This window comes from Vombatus ursinus, unplaced genomic scaffold (genome assembly GCF_900497805.2).
Source record: "Vombatus ursinus unplaced genomic scaffold, bare-nosed wombat genome assembly UNPS02015165.1, whole genome shotgun sequence".
NCBI classification, from domain to species: Eukaryota; Metazoa; Chordata; class Mammalia; order Diprotodontia; family Vombatidae; genus Vombatus; species Vombatus ursinus.
Genome location: NW_020954943.1, coordinates 134,132 through 156,104, shown reverse-complemented (window position 1 = coordinate 156,104; position 21,973 = coordinate 134,132). Strand labels below are relative to the sequence as shown.

The 21,973-nt window shown below is 49.6% G+C and overlaps 1 protein-coding gene across 1 annotated transcript in view; it reads left to right on the top strand.

The window, feature by feature from the left end:
• Positions 1–504: 504 nt before the first annotated feature.
• The window catches only part of TRPM2 (transient receptor potential cation channel subfamily M member 2), a 45,071-nt gene continuing 23,602 nt past the window's right edge, over positions 505–21,973 (top strand). Inside the window, exons 1-15 of the mRNA XM_027846430.1 lie at positions 505–687; positions 1,531–1,616; positions 4,448–4,616; positions 6,174–6,354; positions 8,267–8,433; positions 9,494–9,674; positions 10,000–10,061; positions 10,530–10,730; positions 12,443–12,545; positions 13,028–13,149; positions 13,973–14,323; positions 16,905–17,042; positions 18,297–18,426; positions 18,598–18,743; positions 20,061–20,173. Coding sequence (XP_027702231.1) covers positions 505–687; positions 1,531–1,616; positions 4,448–4,616; positions 6,174–6,354; positions 8,267–8,433; positions 9,494–9,674; positions 10,000–10,061; positions 10,530–10,730; positions 12,443–12,545; positions 13,028–13,149; positions 13,973–14,323; positions 16,905–17,042; positions 18,297–18,426; positions 18,598–18,743; positions 20,061–20,173 — 2,333 coding nt within the window. The remainder of the gene's footprint in view (positions 688–1,530; positions 1,617–4,447; positions 4,617–6,173; positions 6,355–8,266; positions 8,434–9,493; positions 9,675–9,999; positions 10,062–10,529; positions 10,731–12,442; positions 12,546–13,027; positions 13,150–13,972; positions 14,324–16,904; positions 17,043–18,296; positions 18,427–18,597; positions 18,744–20,060; positions 20,174–21,973) is intronic.

Here is a 21,973-nt window from a genome sequence, read left to right as displayed (position 1 = left end):
GTGAGGCAGAAGGCACGGCCATGCAGCTCCCAGCTGGGAAGGACCTTCACAACCACCGTGATCATAGATCCAAACTGTTTAGAGTTGCATGGATCTTGAAACTTCCTGAGGCTTCCAGAAATGGGGAGAGAAAGCAGCTCATCTCATTTTAGGTTGGTTTTGATTTCTTCTCAGGTCAGGACCCACAATTTTATCGGTGTAAGGATCTCCCAGGTCAGGAAACTCCCTCCACCGATGCAGGTCACTATCTGCTTCAGGATCTAAGGAGTTAAGTGACTTGCCCAGGATCACCCAGCCATCAGGCTTTAGAGGAAGAACCTAAGCCCAGGGCTTCCTGACTTGGAAAGGGTTCTGAGCCAGGTGCCTCCTTCCCATCAGTACTTTATCCCTGCCTGGCTGCTCTGATCTGTGTCACTATCCCCCAAATGCAGCATTCCAGAGATTCATGGGAGATGCCTGCTCTCAGGAGGGGAGCAGATCCAGTGCTGAGCCCAGGGCACCGGGATGGAGCCTTTCCGACTGAAGAAGACCAGTTCTGAAGAGGAGGAGGACGAGGAGGAGGAGGAAGGCTACATCATCCCTCCCAAGAAGATCTCGAAACTCAAAATGGTCCCTAATCTCAGGAGAAGCAACAGTGGCCGGTCCAAAAACAAGAGGCCCCAGTATGCTTGTGGCAGCAATGAGAAGGTGTGACCCCCAACCCCTGCCCTGTGCTCTCCCCTCCTCCCTTCCCCTTCCCTTCTCCCTGCCCCACTTCCTCCACTCTCTAGCTGTCTCTCTTTACCTCTCTCCCGTAAGTCTAGACCCCAGCCAGGCAGCTTCTGCTCATTTCATTCGATTCTTCATTTACTCGCTGATTCACACAATTGTTAGTGATTTCATCAGACCTCGCTGGCCCTGCCCTGCCCCTCTGCTCCCCTCCTCTGGCCCTGTCCTGTCCTCCCTATGGGACAGTGGCCAACCAAAGGCCGTGGAAGTGTGAGTGGCCCATGGCTGAGGCCAGCAGTCAAAGGACAGCTCTAGCAGCCAGAGCTGTACAGGGAGGGCAGTGCTCCAGGGGTAGCATGGTGAGGTGGCTGCAGCGAGGGACTTGGAGTCAGAAGTCCTGGGTTTGAATCCTCTGTTTGACCTGAGGCAAGTCACTCAGTCTCTAGGAGTCTCAGTTGCCACATCTGTAAAATGGGGTAATGATGCTTTCACAACCTGCCTCCCTGGAGTCACTTTATGAGCCTTAGGGGGTAGCAGAAATGGGAGATTCCCTCGGCCAAGTGACAAGCGGCCCAGAGAGACTTTTTCTTGCGGGGCTGCCTTTGAGGGCTTGTGGGGAGAATGGGCTCAGCTTGCCTCAGGGCTTTGGATGCCCATGGAAGTGAGGCTCGAGGCTCTGGACCTCCTTTGGTTCATTTGGGATGGCGGTCTGGCCAGGAGGGAGGACTTGGGGCGCCATCGTCCCATGCTGTGTGTGATGGAGATGCCCGATGCTCTATTGCCCTCCCCCCACAGTGACTTCTTTGCTTTTCTTCCTCCCAGGAAAACCTCAGCTCATGGATTCCAGAGAACATTAAGAAGAAGGAGTGTGTGTATTTTGTCGAAAGTTCTAAGACATCAGACTCTGGGTAGGAAAGATACTTTGGCTGGGTCTCATCCCCAAATCTCTTCCTCGTCTCTCTTCTCTATTTTGCCCGGAAGCAGTTTGTGAAGAGGCCGCCATCAAGCAATAGCTGAGGAGGCTTCCCCTGGGTCAACAGCAGGGCCTCCTGGCCCTTCTCTGCTGAGACCCTCTTCCTCCTGCCCTGCCAGCCCTTGGAATTTCCATTCACCCTCATCATATTTCAGAAAGTCAAATTCTGAGACTTCCCTTCCTCTGGGTCAATGACAGGACAATGGCTGGACAAGTTTCTGGGTGCCCTAAGGCTCTGGGATAAGGAAAAGCTAGGGAGATTAAACTGAGCTAGGATAAATGTAAAGTCCTATGTAGTGGCTCAGAAAGTCAATGCTGAAGAGCAGCCCTTTGGATGCATGAGACAAAGTCCACATGAAGGGATTACAAGTAGTTAGCCATGTCCATATAACATTAAAGGACGGCACTCAGCTCACTAGGCTGTGCTGCCATTTCTAAACCAGAGAATCCTTCCTCATTCACACACAGATGTGACTCCTTTACAGCTGGACGCCTTCCCCAAGGCCAAGGCATCATGGCGGCCATCAGCCAGACAAAGGCCCATCAAAGGGCAAAATTCATCTAGTTCTTCTAACTTGTCCTTTTCTATTGGGGGAAATCTCAGGTGAGTTCCAAAGCTATCCCCCAGTAGAACAGGTGGGGAGGCACAATGAAGTGACCAGGCTGGAAGGCCTAAAACACACTTTACCAAAATGATCTTCAAGATCCCCTTCTTCAGGACTCAGAACATGCTCACTTCTGTCCCTCCTTGTGGAATAGCCACAGGCAGCTTACCCCTCTAATCGCCTTCGAGCAGACCTCTAGATATTACCGAAAGCACCATCAGAAGCATGGAGGTCGGTCCAGGGTCACCATCCTCTCCATCCCCAACCCCCCACCTCAGCGTTTAATCCTGCAGGAGCAGCTAATTGTTCTGGGCCAGGCCTACCTCAGGCTCATCTCCTGGTGGTTATATGTCCTATACTGGAAAAAAGGAGTCACTTACAATGGATTGTTTGCCAGTTAGTAGAAAGAGGTTGCCTTCACCACAGCAGGAGGAGATTCAACAGGGGTAGATATTGAGGACATCTGAGCTGACACAACCAGGTGATGCTCTCCTGGCTGCATTGTCCATCATGGTCCATGGCCAAGCCTCAGAGAGGCACCTGGAGCTCATGGGGCAGCTTTGTGCTCCAGTGGTGAGGAAGCAATGTCAACAGCCTGAGCTGACCCAGTCTCAAGGAACTGCATGGGGGCAGGGATTAGAATATTGCTTCTATCACAATCCATCAGGAGGATCGTGTCGAGCTCTGGACACCATATGTTCAGGGGCTCAGTGGGAAGCTGGGGCCATCACAGGAAGGCAGCAAGGATGGTGACAACTCTCCCATGAACAGAGACAGAAACAGGTGGGGGTGTATAGCCTGGGGAAGACAGGGCTTGGAGCTGTCTACAGCTGTGGGCTATCAGCGAGGCACAGACTTTTTACTGACCAAGCACCAAAGAATGCAAGGTGCAAGAGGGGAGATTCTGTCCCAATACAGGAAAGAACTTTTAAAAAAAATTTCACTTAATAGTATTTTATTTTTTCCAGTTAAATGTAAAGATAGTTTACAACATTAACTTTTATAAGATTTTGAGCTCCAATTTTTTCTCCTACTCTCTTCCCTCCTCCCTCCCCAAGACAGCAAGCAATCTGATATAGGTTATCCACGTACAATCATGTTAAACAGATTTCCATATTGGTCATGTTGTGAAGGAAGAATCAGAACAAAAGGGAAAAACCACGAGAAAGAAAAGAAAAAGAGCAAATAGTCTGCTTCGATCTGCATTCAGACTCCACAGTTCTTTCTCTGGATGTGGACAGCATTTTCCATCCTGAGTCTTTTGGAGTTGTCTTAGATGCTTGCGTTGCTGAGAAGAGCCGAGTGTATCAAAGTTGATCACCACACAATGTTACTGTTACTGTGTACAGTGTTCCCCTGGTTCTGCTCACTTCACTCAGCATCAGTTCAGCATCAGCTTTTTCTGAAGTCTGCCTCCTCATCATTTCTTATAGTACAATAGTATTCCATCACAATCATATACCACAACTTGTTCAGCTATTCCTCAACGGATGGGCATCCCCTCAATTTCCAATTCTTTGCCACCACAAAAAGAGCTGTTTTTGTAAATGTAGGTCCTTTTCCCTTTTCTATGATCTCTTTGGGACACAGAACCAGTAGTAGTATTGCTGGATCAAAGGGTATACAGTTTTAAAACCCTTTGGGCATAGTTCCAAATTGCTCCTCCAGAATGGTTGGATCAGTTCACAATTCTACCAACAATGCATTAATGTTCCAATTTTCCCACATCTTCTCCAACATTTATCATTTAAGGAAGAACTTTCTGAGTCCACTTGTCTAGCAATGAAATGGGTTGCCTTTGAAAGTGGTGATTTCCCCATCACTGGAAGTATTCAAGTAGAGGTTGCATTGTTGAGGATAGTGTAGCAGCAAGCTTACCTGGGCTTCAGGTAAGGCTTGAACTAAGCTCTGCAGTGGGATTCTTTGCCTCCTCTGAGGCTCAGCCCTAGGGCCTCCTCCTCTGCCCTATTCCTGCTGAAAGAACCATGAATTATTTGTGAGCATCCTCACTCTATAGTCCTCCTGCTCCCCCTCCATGGATCTTTGAGAGCAGGGACTGACTGGGCCCCTCACTCTGTGTATCTCTTGCACTTGGCATACAGTTGGTGCTTCATAGATGCTCATAGGTGGGCCATGACTGATGAGGGGTGTGCCCTTTCAGGAAGGTGGTGTGTGAGTGTGGCTACACACGGGAGCAGCACCTGGAGGAGGCCACCAAGCCCCAAGTGTTCCAGGGCAAGGAGTGGGACCTGAAGAGGCACGTCCAGGAGATGCCCACCGATGCCTTTGGGGACATTGTCTTCACAGGCTTGGGACAGAAGGTGGGAAAGGTTGGTCTCCATGCCTTTGTTGTTCTTGGGGGACTCCTGGTTCCCAGGTTCTGTCATGGCGATGTTTGCATGCTCCTGTTGGGTAAGCGAGGCCATTGAAGCCCAAAGGGAAGGGGTACTTGCCGGGCACTGTACTGAGTGTTTTACAATTCTGATCTCATTTGATCCTTACAACAACCCTGGGAGGTAGATGCTATTATTATCCTCATTTTACAGATGAGGAAACAGAGGCAGACAGAGGTTAAAGTGACTTGTCCAGGATCACACAGCTAGTAGGCAGAATTCAAATTCAGGTCTTCCTGACTCCAGACCCAGAACTCTATCCACTAGCCACCAGCTGCCTCTTGCCAAAGGAGTGCCCACCTCCCCATGCTAGGGCACCGACTCTCTTCCCCCCATCCCCCATGGGGGAAGAAAATGGGAAGATGCTTTGGGTGTCTCTTCATGGAGGCTTCATCCTGGTGTAGTCAGCTTAGGTTATCCCATACTGACTGGAGACATGTGGGCTAGACCCTGTGCTGGGCACTGTAAAGGACACAGTGATGGATAGAACAGAGCCTCCAGGAAGACAAAGGCCATTGTGTTTGTATCCTAGGGCCTTGCATACAGTAGGAAATTAATAAATATTGGCTGAATTGTACTGAAAAGTCTTGGTTTCTGCCCCTAAAAGGGCTTATAATCTAACTGAGGTGGGTTGGTATCTTTCAGCTGTGAGAGGAGGGGTAGCCCAGACCCCATTTTTCAGAGATCCCATCAGGGGAGGGAGGTGGGTTCTCCTTTCTTTCCTGCAGGAGTAGCACCCCCTTTGGGATTCCAGGGAGCTGTTCTTACCTGCAGGCTTAAGGAAGGAACGAATGTCTTCTGGGAGGTCAGGCTGGTCTAAGTCCCTGACAGGTGTAGAGGATGACAACTAATCAAAGAGCAGGCATTTATTAAGCACCAGCTATAAGCTAGGCACTGTTCTGAGTGCTGGAGATACACAAACAAAAGGAAAATTGTCCCTGCCCTCAAAGAGTTTGCAATCTAGTCGAGGAAAACAAGATAGGTTTTTGAAACACTGATACTAGATAAATTTTTGAAGGGCAGGGAATGGTCACTAGCAGCTACAGGGGCCAGGAAAACTTTCATATAGAAGGTGGCTCTTGAACAATTCTCAAGATTCTGAGAAGTGAAGGTAAGCAGGGAGGGCATTCCAGGTAGGCAGAATGCCAGTGCAAAGGTGCAGAGACAAGAGATGAAGGCTGTAGGTAAGTAATGGCAAATAAGCCAATTAGGCTGATTATAAAGTGCTTGGAGGAGAGGAAAGTGGGAGTCAGGCTGGGGAGGGTTTTGAATGACGAACACTGGTATTTGTATTTGATCCTGGAGGTAATAGGGAGGCACTGGAACTCATTGGGAGGAGTAGGAAAAGCTAGCTCTCCTGGGGCCCCCTTCCCTTGTTTCTTCACCATCCCTTGTGACAAATCCTGGTGGCCTTTTCTGACAGAATTGGACCAATGCAGGGACTGCAGGGCCTTTATTTCCTTCTTGGTTCTGTGTGTTTTGGCCCTTCTGCAGTATGTACGTGTGTCTCAGGACACTCCACCCGGTGTGATCTACCACCTCATGACACAGCACTGGGGGCTCGACGTTCCCAACCTCCTGATCTCCGTCACTGGAGGAGCAAAAAACTTCAACATGAAAGTCAGACTGAAGAGCATCTTCAGAAGGGGATTGGTCAAGGTGGCACAGACAACAGGTAGGTGGGCTGGTGGGCAGGAGACAGATCAGGACCTTCCACCCACCCGTCACCTCTCCATCACTCTCATCCATTCCTCTATCCAACTGTCCATCTAGTTGCCCATCTACCCTTCATGTACCCCTACATCCTTCAATGCACCCATACACCCATCCATCCATCCACTCTTCCATCCATTCATGTACCTACCCATCCACCCAAGCAGAATCTGTCCTTGGAAGCCATCACTTCTGCTTGAGGAGGCGGGTAGCCTGTTTCATCATGAGTCTTCTGGAATCAGAGTTGGTCATTTTGTTATCCAACTCTTTGGAGGCCTTTTATCAGTTGATGATCAGTTGTGAGGTGAACTTTCTTGGCATTGAGCAGAGTCTGACTGAGCAGGAATGTTCTAAAAGTGCTGTGAATGTGCATTTTCTTGGCATAGTTTATGGCTATAGCCAGATTACAGCTAGGGGGCACCACAGGTACAGAGTTCTGGACTTGGGAGTCAGAAAGACCTGAGTTTGAATCCTGCCTGAATTACTGACTGTGTGACCCTGGGCAAGTCATTTAACTTCTCTGGGCTTCAATTTCCTCCTCTGTAAAATGAGGGGCTTGGATTTGATGGCCTCGAAGGCCCCTCCTGCTGCCAAATACATGATCCTATGAGAGGCCAGGGTGGTGGCTCCTGATCAGAAGGACTGCACTGTCTGGTTGTCTTTAGAAAGTTGACCTGAGGCTGCAAAGTCCCAGCAGGGTTAAAAATGAAGGAGATTGGGAAACACTTTTTGGGATGATGTTGATTATTTTTTTCCTTGGAATTAAGAGGGGTTAGGGAAGGCTTCCTGTAGGAGGTGGGATTTTAGTTGGGACTTAAAGGAAGCCAGGGAGGTTAGCTATCAGGGCCGAGGAGGGAGAGCATTCCAGGCATGGGGGATGATGACCAGAGAAGATGCCCAGAGTGAAAAGAGAAAAGGTCTTGTTTGTGGGACAGCCAGGAGGCCAGGGTCACAGGATTGAAGAGTGTGTGTTAGGGACTAAGGTGTAAGAAGACTGGAAATGGAGGAGGGGGCTGGGTGATGGAGGGCTTTGAACACCAAACAGATGATTTTGTATTTGCTCCCAGGGGCGATGGGGAGGGCCACTGGAGCTTACTGAGTAGGGGGTGACATGATCAGACCTGCACTTTAGGAAAATCACTCAAGTGGCTGAGTGGAGGATAGACTGAAGTGGGGAAGGCCTTGAAGCAGGCAGCTATGGTCATAGTCCAGGTGTGAAGATATGAGGGCCTGCACCAGGGTAGGGGGAGAGTCAGAGGGAAGGAGGGGGAGTATTGGAGAGATGTTTGCAGAGGTGACATCACAAGAGATACTGTAGAGGTGAAATTGACAAGAGGTGTTTCAGAGGTGAAATCTACAAGAGATGTTACAAAGATGAAATTGATTAGAGATGCTCAGAAGTGAAATCAACAAGAGATGTAGCAGAGGTGAAATCAACAGGCCTTGGCACCATATTGGAGAGATAGTGAGGAGTCCAGGATGACTCCAAGGTTGGGAGCCTGAGAGACTGGGAGGAGGGTGTTACCCTCTACAGTAATTGGGAAGGTGTGTGTGTGGGGGGGGGCGGGGAATGTTTTAAGAGAAAAGATAGTAAGTTCTGGTTTGGATGTGATGAGTTGGAGATCTCTACTGGACATCCAGTTTGAGATGTCTTCCCAGTTTCCCATGGCCTGAAAAATAACAGATAGCATATGGGACTGAGAGTCGGGGTCAGGAGGATCCTGTGCTTTCATTTGGAATGAGGCCTGGAATTTCCAAGGAGACATGTAGTAACACTAGGGTGGCACCCTGGGTTCAGTGTTCTTCCCTGGAGGACAAGGTAGGGCCCTGCGGGTGCTTTGAGATCCCTGTCCATCTGTACCCTTTCTCCCCAGGGGCCTGGATCATAACCGGAGGCTCACACACAGGGGTGATGAAGCAGGTGGGGGAGGCTGTGCGAGACTTTAGTCTGAGCAGCAGCTACAAGGAAGGAGAAGTCATCACCATTGGAATCGCCACCTGGGGTACTGTGCACAACCGCGAAAGTTTGATCTATCCCACGGTGAGTTGGACAGTTGACCCTATGGCTGTGGGGGACCAGAGTAGAAGAGCCTGCATACCTGTGGGAGGGAGGAGAAGAGGCAGAGAGAGAAGAAGGAGATAAAGGGAGAGAGAAGGGGAAAAGAGAAAGGGAAGGAGAGAGGGAGAGAGGAAGAGATTTGCAAGGTTCCATGGGACACATCCCAAGCAGCCACCTTAGTGAGGGTTAGGGCTTGACTTCAGTCAATCCATCAATCAGTGAACAGGCGTGTATTAAATAACTATGCCTGCCTGTCTGATAGTCATTGTTGCGTCATCAAAAGTCTCTTATTTTCAAACTTCAAATGGGGATGAGTATAGCTAGGTAGGCAGCTAGATGGTGCCACCATGCACAGAGCACTGGGCCTGGCGTCAGGAAGACCTGAGTTCAAATGTGGCCCCAGACATTTCCTAGCTGCATGATCCTGGGCAAGTCACTTCTACAGGCCTCAGTTTCCTCAAGTGTAAAGTGGGCATAATAACAGCACCTATCTCAAGGATCAAATGAAGCAATAATTGTAAAGCACTCAGCACAGTACCTGGCACATAGGTACTATATACATTATTATTATTATTATTCCAAACCAATGGTCAACCAATCAACAAGCATTTAGTAGGCACCTTCAGTATACCAGGCACTGTGCTGGGTACTAGGAATACAAAGGCAAAAATGAAGCAGACCCTGCCCTCAGTGAGGTTCTGTTCTATCTATGGAATGACATATATACATCTAAGGAAAGGCAGAATCTAAACCTAGTCAATATGAAGGCATTTGTTTTGGGGCTGGAAGCAGGTGCTGAGGGGTCAGGAAAGGCCTTGTGAATTGTAGCCAACCTGGTTTGGTACTTTCTGACTTATCCGGGCCAGCCCTCCAATGGCGGCAGGCATCTGACTTCATGTTTGGTACTCTGTCTGCCAAATTTGGCAAGATAATCTTCCTGTCTGGGCCTCATTTGGGCTAGCTGGCCTCTGAGGCCCCTTCCAGCCCTAGGGCAATGACCCCAGGACCCCAGGCCCCCAAACGTCCTCTTGGCTATTCCCAGGGAGGCTTCCCAGCTGAGTATATCTTGGATGAGGAGAGCCAAGGAAATCTCTCCTGTCTGGACAACAATCACTCCCACTTCATCCTTGTGGATGATGGGACCCATGGCAGATACGGTGTGGAGATTCTCCTGAGGACCAAGCTGGAGAAATTCATCTCAGAGCAGACAAAAGAAAAAGGAGGTAACAGGTGCAGGCAGTAAGGGGGGGGTCTGGAAGGGGACAGAGAATTGTGTGGGTGTGTATTTGTGTGTCCTCATAGTCTGTGAGAAGAGCCCCCACTGGTGTGTCACCACCTAAAAAGGAAACTTTTGAACTAGTAGATACGGATGGACAGGGGATCTCCTCTCTTTGCCTCCTCTTGTCCACCTTTTTGAGCTGGCCGTGTTGCCTACAACAGGCCCCATGCTAGAGGGGACATCATGATTAGAAATAAATGTATTTATTTCTTAACTGGGCTCTCCCTAGGTCTGAGCTTTCATCTGACCTAATCTGTGTTTGTCCACAGGGGTGGCAATCAAGATTCCAATTGTCTGTGTGGTCCTAGAGGGAGGGCCTGGGACACTGGATGTAAGTATAGACCAGGGACCACAGGGGCTGAGGGATGGTGTCCTAAGGAAGGAAGAGAAAGGAGCATTAGGGGAGAAGAAAATCACCCTTAAACCAGACAGCTGGGAAAGTGCTATCAGAAGCGAATTGGTTCTTTTGTCAGGCAACATGGTGGGGTAGTGGTCAGAGAGCTGGCCGTGGAGCCAGGAATAGCTGGTTCAAGTCCTGACTCAGGACTCTGGACAAGTCGCCTAACTTTGCAGAGTTCTAGACAACTCGCTAAGGGTTAGAAAGTTGAAGAGAAGGGTGTCAATCTCCATTGGTAGAGGGAGTCCCCTAAACTGATTCCTTGTGGGTCATTCGTGACTTGTAAAGCTCCCACCAGGGAGCCCTTCTGGGCTGGGGGTCTCACCACCCCACCCACCCCAGGCTTCCCCAAAGCCCCTCTGGGCACTTCGAAGACTCATCACCCTGTCCTCTGTGCCCCAGACCATCTTCAATGCCATGACCAACGGCACCCCTTGTGTGATCGTGGAGGGATCTGGGCGCGTGGCTGATGTCATCGCACAGGTGGCCAACCTGCCCATCTCAGAGATCACCATTTCCCTGATCCAGAAGAAGCTGAGCTCGCTTTTCCATGAAACTTTCGAGACGTTTACTGAGAGCAAGATTGTGGAGTGGACCAAGAAGGTGAGGGCTTGGGACAGAAGAGCGGCACGAGGTCAGATCGTGCCTAGGCCACAGTGGGGTGCTGTGCCAAGGGGGCACACTTGTCAGGAGATGCCAGCCAGGCACAGAACAGCCCTGGGAGGCAGGGTCAGGAGGGCCTGTGGAGGCCACCAGGCCCAGGCTGGTTCACACCCCGTCACCAGCTGCTGCTTTGTTATCCAACAGGCAAGACCTCATGAGGTTCCTATTGTGTGCTGGGCCACACTCGGTGCTGGGTGTGCACAGACAAAAGGGAGACTGTGTCTGCCCTTGAGAAGCTTACACCCTCTGGGTCTCTGCCAGGTCCCAGCAGGGCTGGGTCAGCACAGCCAGAGAGAAGCCAGGCAGCCAACTCCTTAGCCCAGTCTGGGACAAAGATATCCCAGGCAGTCATGTGCCCCCCTGCTCATTGTGGCTGTGTAGACTTTGGGATGTGGAGTGTCCGTGTTTTTCTCTTCTGGGTGACGGTCACTGAACATGGCTTCGGTCATCTGGTGGGCTGACTCGTCCTTCCACCCAGTCCTTCTGTGACATTCTTGACCAGGAGTCATTCAAAATCTGTGAACAAGTCCAGTGATGGTGAACTCACTAACTTGTAGGCAGCCCATTTTCTTTGTTGCACTGAGCAGCAGCAGGCTTCCCTTTGACTTGCAGTCATGGAACTCAGGAGGATGAGGGTTTTAGGAAGTGGGCTTGATGACCAGGAGTCTGGGTGCATGTGGGATGCCAACCAAGGAAGGCTGCAAGGTGCCCGCAGAGAGAAAGGGACAGATGTGTTCCAGGGGACCCCTGAGTCAATACGACTGTCTTAAGTGTCATGGAGCAAGTTAATAGGAAAATGAGTTTGCATTTCTCAGATAGATGCCAACTGATGGAGATGGCCCGAGGGGAGTATGTGTGTATGTGTGTGCTGCGTGTTTGTGTGTGTGTGATGTGTGCACACAGGTGAAACGTGCATGTGTGTCTGGTGTGTGTGCACGAGTGTTGCATGCACACATGTGTGCTTATATGTGTGATATGTGCACACAGATGAAGTGTGTGGGTGTGTCTGGTGTGTGCGCATGAGTGTGTTGTATGTGCCAGCGTGTGCTTATGTGTGTAGTGTGTGCACTCAGGTGAAGTGTGCATGTGTGTCTGGTGTGTGCACATGTATGGTTGTATGTGTGGAGTGTGTATACGGGTACAGTGTATGACGGGGGAGGAAGAGAAGGCACATCTTTATTTGAAAATAAATTTTAAAACTAAAAAAAAAAAAGGAAAATAGTGTTGGGATGTCATAGAGGACCAGCTTAGAGACACAAATGGTTTGGGACCATGGAACCTCCTGGAGTCTTCTGTGCACTCAGGGAGGGTCTGTAATCTGTAGTTGTGGCTACCATCTGCTCCGGAGGGTCCCCCCATACCAGACTTGGGCTTGTTCTTGGCCAGCAAACTAGCAGACCCTGGGAGATGGGGGCCCTAGCTGCGGGACCGTCAGCTGCCTCCAATATAGCCAGAGTGAGCCCAGGGCTCAGACTTTGTGGCAAATGAACTCAGGGCCTGGCACTGGGGCAGGGTCCCCTCAAGCCCATATGCTGGTGAAGGGGATGGGCCACAGGCCTTTCCCTGAGGTCAAGAAACAACACCTGCTTAGATAAGCGTGGGGTCTGACCTTGCTGCTACAGCTCATCTATGCCCTGGGTGATTTGTTGCAGATCCAAGACATTGTGCGGAAGAGACAGTTGCTGACCATCTACCGTGAAGGCAAAAATGGTCAGCAGGATGTGGACGTGGCCATCCTCCAGGCTCTGCTGAAAGGTGAGCATCAGGGCCAGGGGTTCCCATGGAGGGTGTGAGCAGAGCCTGGGGAGTGACTGGGGGTACTGAATGCCGATGCCTGCTTTGCTCCTGGCTCATGTGAATGGATGGATGGATGGATGGATGGATGGATGGATGGATGGGCACACGAACAGAAAAGCACTGAATGTTCACTATGTACCAGGTACTACATTAGGCACTGAAGATACAAAGACAAAAAGCAGGACCTTCCCTGCCCACAAGGAGCTTACATTCCAATAGGGCAAGAGAGCAAAAAATGTCAGCAAAAATAAAAGGGGGAAGAAGGGGGAATAAGGCAAGTAAACTGTAATGTATTCACCTAAGCCAATGATGGGATTGGATTCAGGGACGAATGCTGGACCCTTGGCTTCTGCTGGGGTGGGTGAGGAAGCCAGGCATCCTGGACTTCAGATGCTCTGAGCCCCAGCCAAAGCCTTCCCTTCTTCTGCTTCCATCTTCAGCCTCAAGGAACCATGACCACGTGGGCCATGAGAACTGGGACCATCAGCTGAAGTTGGCTGTGGCTTGGAACCGGGTGGATATTGCTCGAAGTGAGATTTTCACAGATGAGCGCCAGTGGAAGGTGGGTCCCTCAAGGCATGGCGGCAATGGTGTAGGGTCAGCAATACGCTGATTATATTAAGTGAGCCTGGTCATCTCACTGGCAGTCCAGCTCTTGGTTTTTGCAGGACTCTGGTGGGATACACCGCTGGGTGCTTTGTATAGTCTTAGGCAATTGGCACCCTCAAAAATGCTGCTCGGGCGATGGTTCCCAGCCTGTGGCTCGTAGACTCTCTGAGGTCTCAGGGTTACTGCAGGAAAACCATGGGCATGCCAAGCCTTTATTCCTGGCCAGCAATTCCATGGGAACCACAAGCAAACTCAATGCTCCAGCCTGAATCAGTAATCGCTGTTTAGCAAACCTGTGGAGAGGTGATGCGTTGAATGAAATGCCACCACTCAAAAGCAAACTTGGGTCCATTGTCACACATGTTATCTGCCAGGGACACAAATGGCCCCATTGTCAGTAAAGGAGGGTCTGTGGCATTTTCTGGCATTAAAGAGGGTCCTCCTCCTATATGAGAGGTTGGGGTCAGGGCATTTGCAAGGAATTCCCCTCAAACACTGCCTTTGGGCATGGACATCTCTATGCAATGCATTAACTGTACTCTCTGGGATGGGTGTGAACTCATGCTTCTAACAGCCATAGGGGAGAAATAGAAACATTTGGGAAACCTGTGGGAAACCCCTAGAAACTGCCAAAAGTTCACCCAGCTGGATTATTCGTTTGGGTGACTCCAAATGAGTGAATGGGAAACGACCTTAGTTTTGCTCTGGTTCGGGTGTCCTTGGACCCCTGCTCTCTGGTCATGTCCTTGGCTGACCTTGGTTTGCTGCTGACTCAGCCCTCAGATCTGCACCCAATGATGGCTGCTGCCCTCATCACCAACAAGCCTGAGTTTGTGAAGCTCTTCTTGGAGAACGGGGTCCGCTTGAAGGAATTTGTTACCTGGGATACGCTGATTTACCTCTATGAGAACTTGGCGCCCTCCAGCCTGTTCCATAGCAAGCTGCAGAAGGTGCTGATGGAGGAGATGGAGCGCTCTGCCTACTCGTCCCTGCCCAAGATCCAGATGCACCACGTGTCCCAGGTGCTCAGGGAGCTGCTTGGAGACTTCACGCAACCGCTGTATCCCAAGCCCAAGCACAGCGAGAGGCCCCGGCTGTCCCTGGCAGTGCCACACATCAAGCTCAATGTACGGTATTACCCTTTCTCACTCTGCTCACTCCCACCTAACCTCCATGTTCATTCCCTATATGAGAGATTCCCTAGGTCTGCCCAAGGTACCACACTGCCCTTGCTTATCTTTGCATTCCTGTGCTGTGTACCATTTTAGTCAATGCCTTGGATAAGGCATGACTCCCAAATGGTGAGGGACAGCTAACATATTGGATGGCTGAGTCAGGATCAAAAAGGAATTTGACAGACTGGGGCAATGGGTTGAATTGAATGAGATCAAATTCAGTAGGAATAAATATAAAGTCTTGCCCTTGGGCACAAAAAATGAATGTTACAAGAAGATGGAATGGCTTGGCTAGACTAGAGTGGTTCTGAAAAGGATCTGGAGATTTGAGTGGATGGTAATGCATACTCAATATCAGGGGTTGGAGCAGCCACCAAAGACTTGAGGGCAAGAAAGACTTCTTCACCATGAGAACTGTTGCCTCAGAAGGTGGTGAGCTCCCTTTCCTTGGAGGTCTTCAAACAGGTTGGATAGCCATTTGAGGGGTTTGTTAGAGTGTGGATTACTTTCAGTCCATCATTCGATCAATCAATAAGCATTTATTAAGTACCTGTGCTAGTCCCTGGGATACAAGGAAAATGAACAAACCAATCTCTGCCCACAAGGAGTTTCCATTCCCAGGTGGATGGCAACAAGGATTTGGATAAATACTTTGGTGCATGGGTTGGATTGATGGTTCCTGAGGTCCCTTCCCACTATGACTTTTTGTGGTTCTCAGATCCTGTGAACCAAATGAAGGGACTGATTTATAGCCAATGGAAAGAGAGTCCCCCTTGGCTGACCCACCTCTGCCAGTCTTTGCCCTGAATTTCAGGGGCTCCAGTGTCCATTTGACCTGGGACATGGCTACTCTTCCAAGAACAGAGAATCCTCCAGTAGATTCAGAGGAAATCACTCTCCAGAAAGAAGGCTCAATTACTTAAACTTTTAGAATCCTGAAATCACAGACTCTCATAACTAGATAGAACTTCAGCAGGTATCTGGACCAGTCCATCCCCAAAGGAATCTCCTTGAAAATACCTCCTATGACCAATCACCCAGGCACTGCTTGTGCAGTTGGAGTCCCCAGGCCAGTCCTGTCTAAAGGTCCTTCTCTTCCAGATCCTTTTTAGTTTCTCTGAGGGGTCTCATCCAAAGATATGTGAGAAAGCCAGAAGTTCACTTCCCTGTATCTCACTGTAATGCAGCTGGCCCAGGAAACTTTTTAAGGGCAGAAGTTTTATTTGTTATAAAGATCTGGCTTCAAGTGATTGAAAGTCAATTTTAGAAGGATGTGTTTCCAAAGTGGAATCAGTCTTCCATATACTAGGGAATGACTTTGGGCAGACCTTTCACCCCCTTTGACTCTTGGTTCCCTCCTTTGTAAAGTCAGAGGTCCCTCCCAACTCTGACCCTCTGTGATCCTATGGTCTCTGAAGCTGGATAGGTAAATGCAGTGCTCCTTTGTATATAGTCTAGAAGCATAGATTCCCAAAGTTGGTGATTCTGCCCCCTGGGGGCACTGAAATAATTAAGGGGGGCAGTAGTAGCTTTGGGTACAATTGGGGGGCATTGAATAAAAATAAGGGGGCAGTGGAAGCATAAAGAAAGAAAAGAAGATAAGAAAATTTTGGAAAACTGTTCGTACATGTTTTATCTGTTGTGTAACAGACTTAAAGTCATAGTGATTACATTATTTCCAAATAAACACACAAAATGCAAGTTATAACCTATCAGTAGTCAAGTCTGCTGATAGGTCTTAAGAAACAAGTGTTGGCAGGTGAGCATGTCATGCATTGTCAGGAAGTCCAGCATGCATTGGCAGGAAAATGTGTGTGTAATGACTTGTTTATAATATGATGCCATATGGTTACATGATGCAATACACAATATTGCATCATCAAAATTTCAATGCAGATAGGGGCAGCTAGGTGGTGCAGTGGATAGAGCTATGGCCTTGGAGTCACGAGGACCTGAGTTCAAATCCAACCTCAGACACTTGACACTTACTAGCTGTGTGACCCTGGGCAAGTCACTTAACCCTGATTGCCTCACTAAAAGGCAAAAAAAAATTCAATGCAGGAAAGAACCCACAAATATACAATAAATTATTAAATTTAATATGTGTCATTTAAAACAATTTTGAAATGACAATTTTTTTAAAACCATTAAAGGGTTAAAGAAAGATTTCCAGAGGGGCACTGAGTAGCTTTTTTTTTTTTGGAAAGGAGGTGGTAGGCCAAATAAGTTTGAGAACCTCTGGTCTAGAGCAAAGTGGTATATCTCTCATTCATTCATTCATTCTTCTATTCACTCATCTATCCATTCATCCATCCTCAGTGCTGGGCACTGGGGGATTGACAAAGATAGACAGTATATCTTAGTGCTGTTCATACTGATCTTGAGGCCTCATGCATGGTTGATATGATAAATGCCTACCTCATGCCATGGGTGCACCCTCCTATCACCTCAATGATGCTTTGATCTCTTGATTCCTTAATTTGCTCAGAGCCAGTCTCCTTTGGTGGAGTTCTAATTGTCATGTGCTCACCAGGTACAAGGAGTGAGCCTCCGGTCACTCTACAAGCGTTCTCCAGGCCGTGTCACTTTCACCATGGACCCTGTCCGAGACCTCCTCATTTGGGCCATTGTCCAGAACCGCAAAGAACTTGCAGAGATCATCTGGGCCCAGGTACCCAGCGGAGAGTAGATGTCTATTAGACATTCCTTGTGTAGGGTCTTTAAGGAGGACTTATGCAGGCCATCAGTGTTACCCAAGATCAATGTCCAGTGGCCTAGGCTGCATGGAGGCAGATGGATGAGGTCCTGGGGAGCTCTAGGATGGCAGGCCATGGGACTCACCCTTGTCAGTAGTGCAAGATTATTTGTGGGTGGACTGATAGTGTAAGTAGGAGTGGGCAGTCTTCAAAAGGGCCTGTGCCAAGGTGACCAGACCTTCCCTTCTGGTGGGCCAGTGAGTAACAGGGAAGCATAGCAGTGCTGAAGAGGCATGGGTTTTCTAGAGGTGCAGGGATGGGAGTGGGGAGCTTGGCTTTCACGTTGGAGGAGGGAGCAAGAATAAAGAGGGGATGAGGCTAGCCTCCTGCTTATTCTCTGAAGAAAATCTTCACTTCTTACTCTCAGCAGGAAACCAGTGAATTTACTACCAATGGTAGGGAGTGGAATGAAGTGTAGCCTATACCCCCCTCTCACACACAGAATAGCTCTGGTGCACATGCCAGGTGGTACCAACCCCCAGTAGGGTCTTTTAAGTGCAAAGAGGAAGAGTAGGTCAATGGGTAGGCACCAGACTGACTACCACGTCAGATTTGGTTAGAGTGCTAGGTCCACCCATCTCTCCACTGTGGCCATGTACCTTGAAGGTACATGATGCCTATCCACTTGGCAGGGAAGGTGGCATCAAGTGATTTGCAAATGCTGAGTAAATACTGGCCACACCATTCCCTAATGAAGGTCAAGTTGGGGTAGGTCAGGAGGTGAACTTAGAGCCCACCTTCCCTTAGTAGGAGTATGGGCTGGGCTGGTAGGGGGCAGCAATGGATTTTAGTCACTTCTGGTGCCAGGAGTCATGCCTTAGCCCCTATTTTAGAGTTCTGTTCGTGCCTCTAAGAGCAGGCTCTAGTCCTCAGGGGTTTGCTCTAGGTGGCACCTAGAAGCCCTTCCTCTCTGCAGAGGGCTCCTTCTCCATGGGTCCTCCCATAGAGTAATTATCTCCCACAGAGGGCTCATCCCTCAGAAAGGGAGTCCTCCCTGCAGAGGGGTCTTTCCATAGAGTGGTCATCCTCCAGAAGGGTCTTCCCTGCAGCAGCCTTATGGGAGGGTGCCAGGAAGAACAGTTGGGATGTATCCCAAAGTGACAGGGTCTGCCTAGAGCTGGCCTCGTGGTGGGCTTGGCTACCTAGTCCTCTCCCCCTGATGTCTCCAGAGCCAGGACTGCATTGCGGCAGCCTTGGCCTGCAGTAAGATCCTGAAGGAGCTGTCCAAGGAGGAGGATGATACTGACAGCTCTGAGGAAATGCTCACCCTTGCTGAGGAATACGAGCACAGAGCCATTGGTGAGCTTGCTTCTTGGATGATGGGAGGTTTTCAGGGGCTGATCCCTCTCCTGGGTGATTCCTGCTCCCATCCCAGCACAGCCACCTGTGCCTGCCTGGCAGGTATGTGGCAGGAGGGGATGGAGCACAGGGCAGCTGCTGACATATGCTCCCCATCCCTGGACCTTTTAGGGGTCTTCACTGAGTGCTATCGGAAGGATGAGGAGAGAGCCCAGAAGCTCCTTATCCGAGTGTCTGAGGCCTGGGGGAAGACAACCTGTCTGCAGCTTGCTCTGGAGGCCAAAGACATGAAGTTTGTATCCCATGGGGGCATCCAGGTTAGCCTTCCTGGAGTAAGCATGTGTGTGCAGGCATGTGTGTACATGTGTGTGCATGTGTGTGTGTGTATGGATGGGTATGTAGAGGGAGGGTCTTCCTCCAGAGAACTGGACAGTTATATTTCCTGATTGACCATGGACATCCATCCAACAGAGCATCAGCCCCTTCTCCCTGCACAGGCATGGACTTGGGGTGGGCGGTGCTCATACCTGGTCCTAGCTCACACATACAGAGTGTGGCTTTTCTTATGGCAGCTCTTTGGGGCAGGTTGTGCAAGCAGGTTCTTTGCTCTGAGGTTCAGAGAATAGTGTCTTGCCTGAGGCTATGCAGCAGGTGAGGGCAGAGGTTGCCACCCCTTAGCTCTGGGTCTGGGCTGCAGAGCATCGGACAGTGGTGTGCACCACTCCCTTCGCTCATCACAGCCTGGGAGGAGACAACATCAGTAAACCACAGCTTTGTGGCGTGTGCCCCAAAACAGGTGTTGAGGGAGCAGGGAGCTAACTTGCAGGTGTGCATGGTTGGAGGAAGAATGGCAGAAGGTCAGTAGTCATTTCAGCAGCAGAGGAGGTGGGCAGGCTCTGAGCTGGGGTCCTCAGGAGTCAGGAAGGGTGGGCATCTTCCCTTTAATGTAGGTTGCCTTGGGCAAGGCATGCCCCCACTTTCTGTCAAACAAAAAAGGTTGGACCCAGTGGGCTGAGGTCCTTTCCCCAGCTCTAAATCGACAGCATTAAAGTCCCTTCACCACCAAATCCTTTGATGTTTTTCTGCCACAAGGCCCTGCTAGGGGCAGCTTCTGTGATTACACAAGATATTCACAGAAGTTTCATGTCTTCTGATCCAACTCAGTACCAGGATAAGTGGGGCCTCCAACAAGAAAGTGGCCTAAAACCAACAGCCCCAGTCCCCTTCCCCAGGAGAGGGTGGGCTGAATAGGAGCCCCAGCCTACTAGACTTGGTCATGCCTGGCTGAGAGGTCCCTGAAGGCTGGGCTGGGTCCTGTCTCTCTGGGTGGAATTCTGCCCATCCTCCTGTACCCTGTCCCTCCATGCCTGACCTGGTGCTCATGATATTGCTGGGGCTCACAAACATGTGTATGAAATTTCTGTATTTCCCAGGGAAGGAGGAAGAGATATGAGGGACTCTGTTAGCCTTCAAGCACCTGTCAGCATTAGCTAGTCCCCTCCGCGTTCCGCGTTGGCTTCGTTGTTCCGTGTACCCGTGTTTTTGCATGCTTAGGTGTGTGTGGGCACATCCTGGCCCCAGAGGGGCCTCGCCTGCTCTGCTCAATGCATCTCTCTCTCCCTTTTTCTCCCCAGGCCTTTCTGACCAAAGTCTGGTGGGGGCAGCTGTGTGTGGACAATGGCCTCTGGCGAGTGATCCTGTGCATGCTGGTGTTCCCTCTTCTCTACACGGGCATCATCTCCTTCAGGTGCCAGCCTAGGCTTTCTGCGTGCTGGTGGGTTTGTTCCATTTTAATGAGGCAGGACTTTAAAAAGAAAGTCAGGTAACAGTCCACCTTGACGGACACCACAGTGTCTCCCACCTGACCTTTGGCAGCTCTCCCTCCAAACTCTGGTCTGGTTCCACCTGGTCCCATCGGGTTAAAACAGTCAAGCTGAAGGGGCCTTAGCAGTTCTCTGGGCTAGTGGACTCACTACCCAGAGAAGAAGCCTGAGGCACACAGAACAGAAGGGACAGACCTGAGATTTGGGTCCCCTGGTGGCCAGTACGTCCACTGCCACACCTGTCTGAAACCAGAGCACGTTGTACACCTAGCCTCTCACCCTCTGGTGTGTGCTCGGCTGCCTGGCATGGACACAAGCACTGCTGCCACAAGGCCCCTCCGGGGGCAGCTTCTGTAATCTCACCGGGGGGGAGGTGCCTCCTCCAATACAGATCAGCTGGGCCATCACTGGTGGAGTAGGGTGGGTGGGGGTCTTAGAGAGTCAGTGTGGCTGGAAACTGGATTACCATGGAGCCAATCAGGTGAAGAGACTCTGCTTGGCTGGTGCTCAGATGACAGACCTTGCCCACACGGGGGTGGGGGACACTTCCAGAACTCACGCTCAGCTGGTATTGCCTTTGAGAACTCCAGGTTGGCCCAACACTGAGAGGATGCTTCTGGGGAGAAGTAAAGGACATAAAGATATGTAAAAGAAACAGAAATCATGACTCATGGAAATTGGGCTTCTTAAGATTCAAGGGGATCTTAGATGTCTTTAAGACCAAGACCTCTACAAACAGCCATACAATACCATTGGTGCCCAGATGCACAAGAAGGTCCTGCTTTTTGGTACCTCACTTGATGTACATAATCAGAGGCATTGAATAGAGTCATCTCATGGTTTCCCTTATTGAGTGATCTCCTGTCATCTTAGTGTAGGCATGGAGGGCGTCTTGTTGGAAGGTGGACTTGAAGGCATCATCTTGCTCTGCTGAGCCAGATGCTTTTTACAATAATTGACAAATAAGTTCAGGAAGATCTTGGCTTCTCTGTACTTGTTAGTCAGTTCTGTAACTGCCAAAGTGTGGTCAGACTCTGTTCCCTTCTCATTGTTATCAATGCAAAGTGTTCACTACAGTTGCACCCCAACATCACAGAGACAAGAAAGATGTGTGGGATGATAGTTATCCACATTCTTTTGACTACCTTTTTTAGGTAACTTTTGACTACCTTTTTTAGGTAACAATATAATCTGTGGATTTTTCCATTCTTTGGCACATTTTCCTCTTTGAGATGTTTTGGAGAAATGCTTAGGGTTGGGGTGTCTCCCGCACAGATTTTCTTGGTGTGTACTTGGTCTCGTCCAACCATTTCCCCCCACTTCATTTTCTTTTGTGCTTTTTCTACTCCCTCATTCAGCACATCATAGACCAAAATTTAGGGTTGGGATGAAGTAGTTCCTCTACCACCAGAGATTCAGATGGATCATTACAGAAATGCTGCCCAATCTGTTCCATTTTCCATCCACTTCTTGTCCTCCTGTCAGCCTCATCTAAGAATGCTCCTGAAATGATGTGGTGAAGTTGGGTCTCATATGGAGCTCTCCATACACTTACCTTTGCCTCTATTATTTTCTATTGTTTTATAGGTGATACTGCTCTTCATGACCCACCATCATCTGGTGTTTTATAAATGAGCTTGTATTCTAAACAGACATTGCCCTCAGACACCATATCTCTCTCTCTCTCTCTCTCTCTCTCTCTCTCTCTCTCTCTCTCTCTCTCT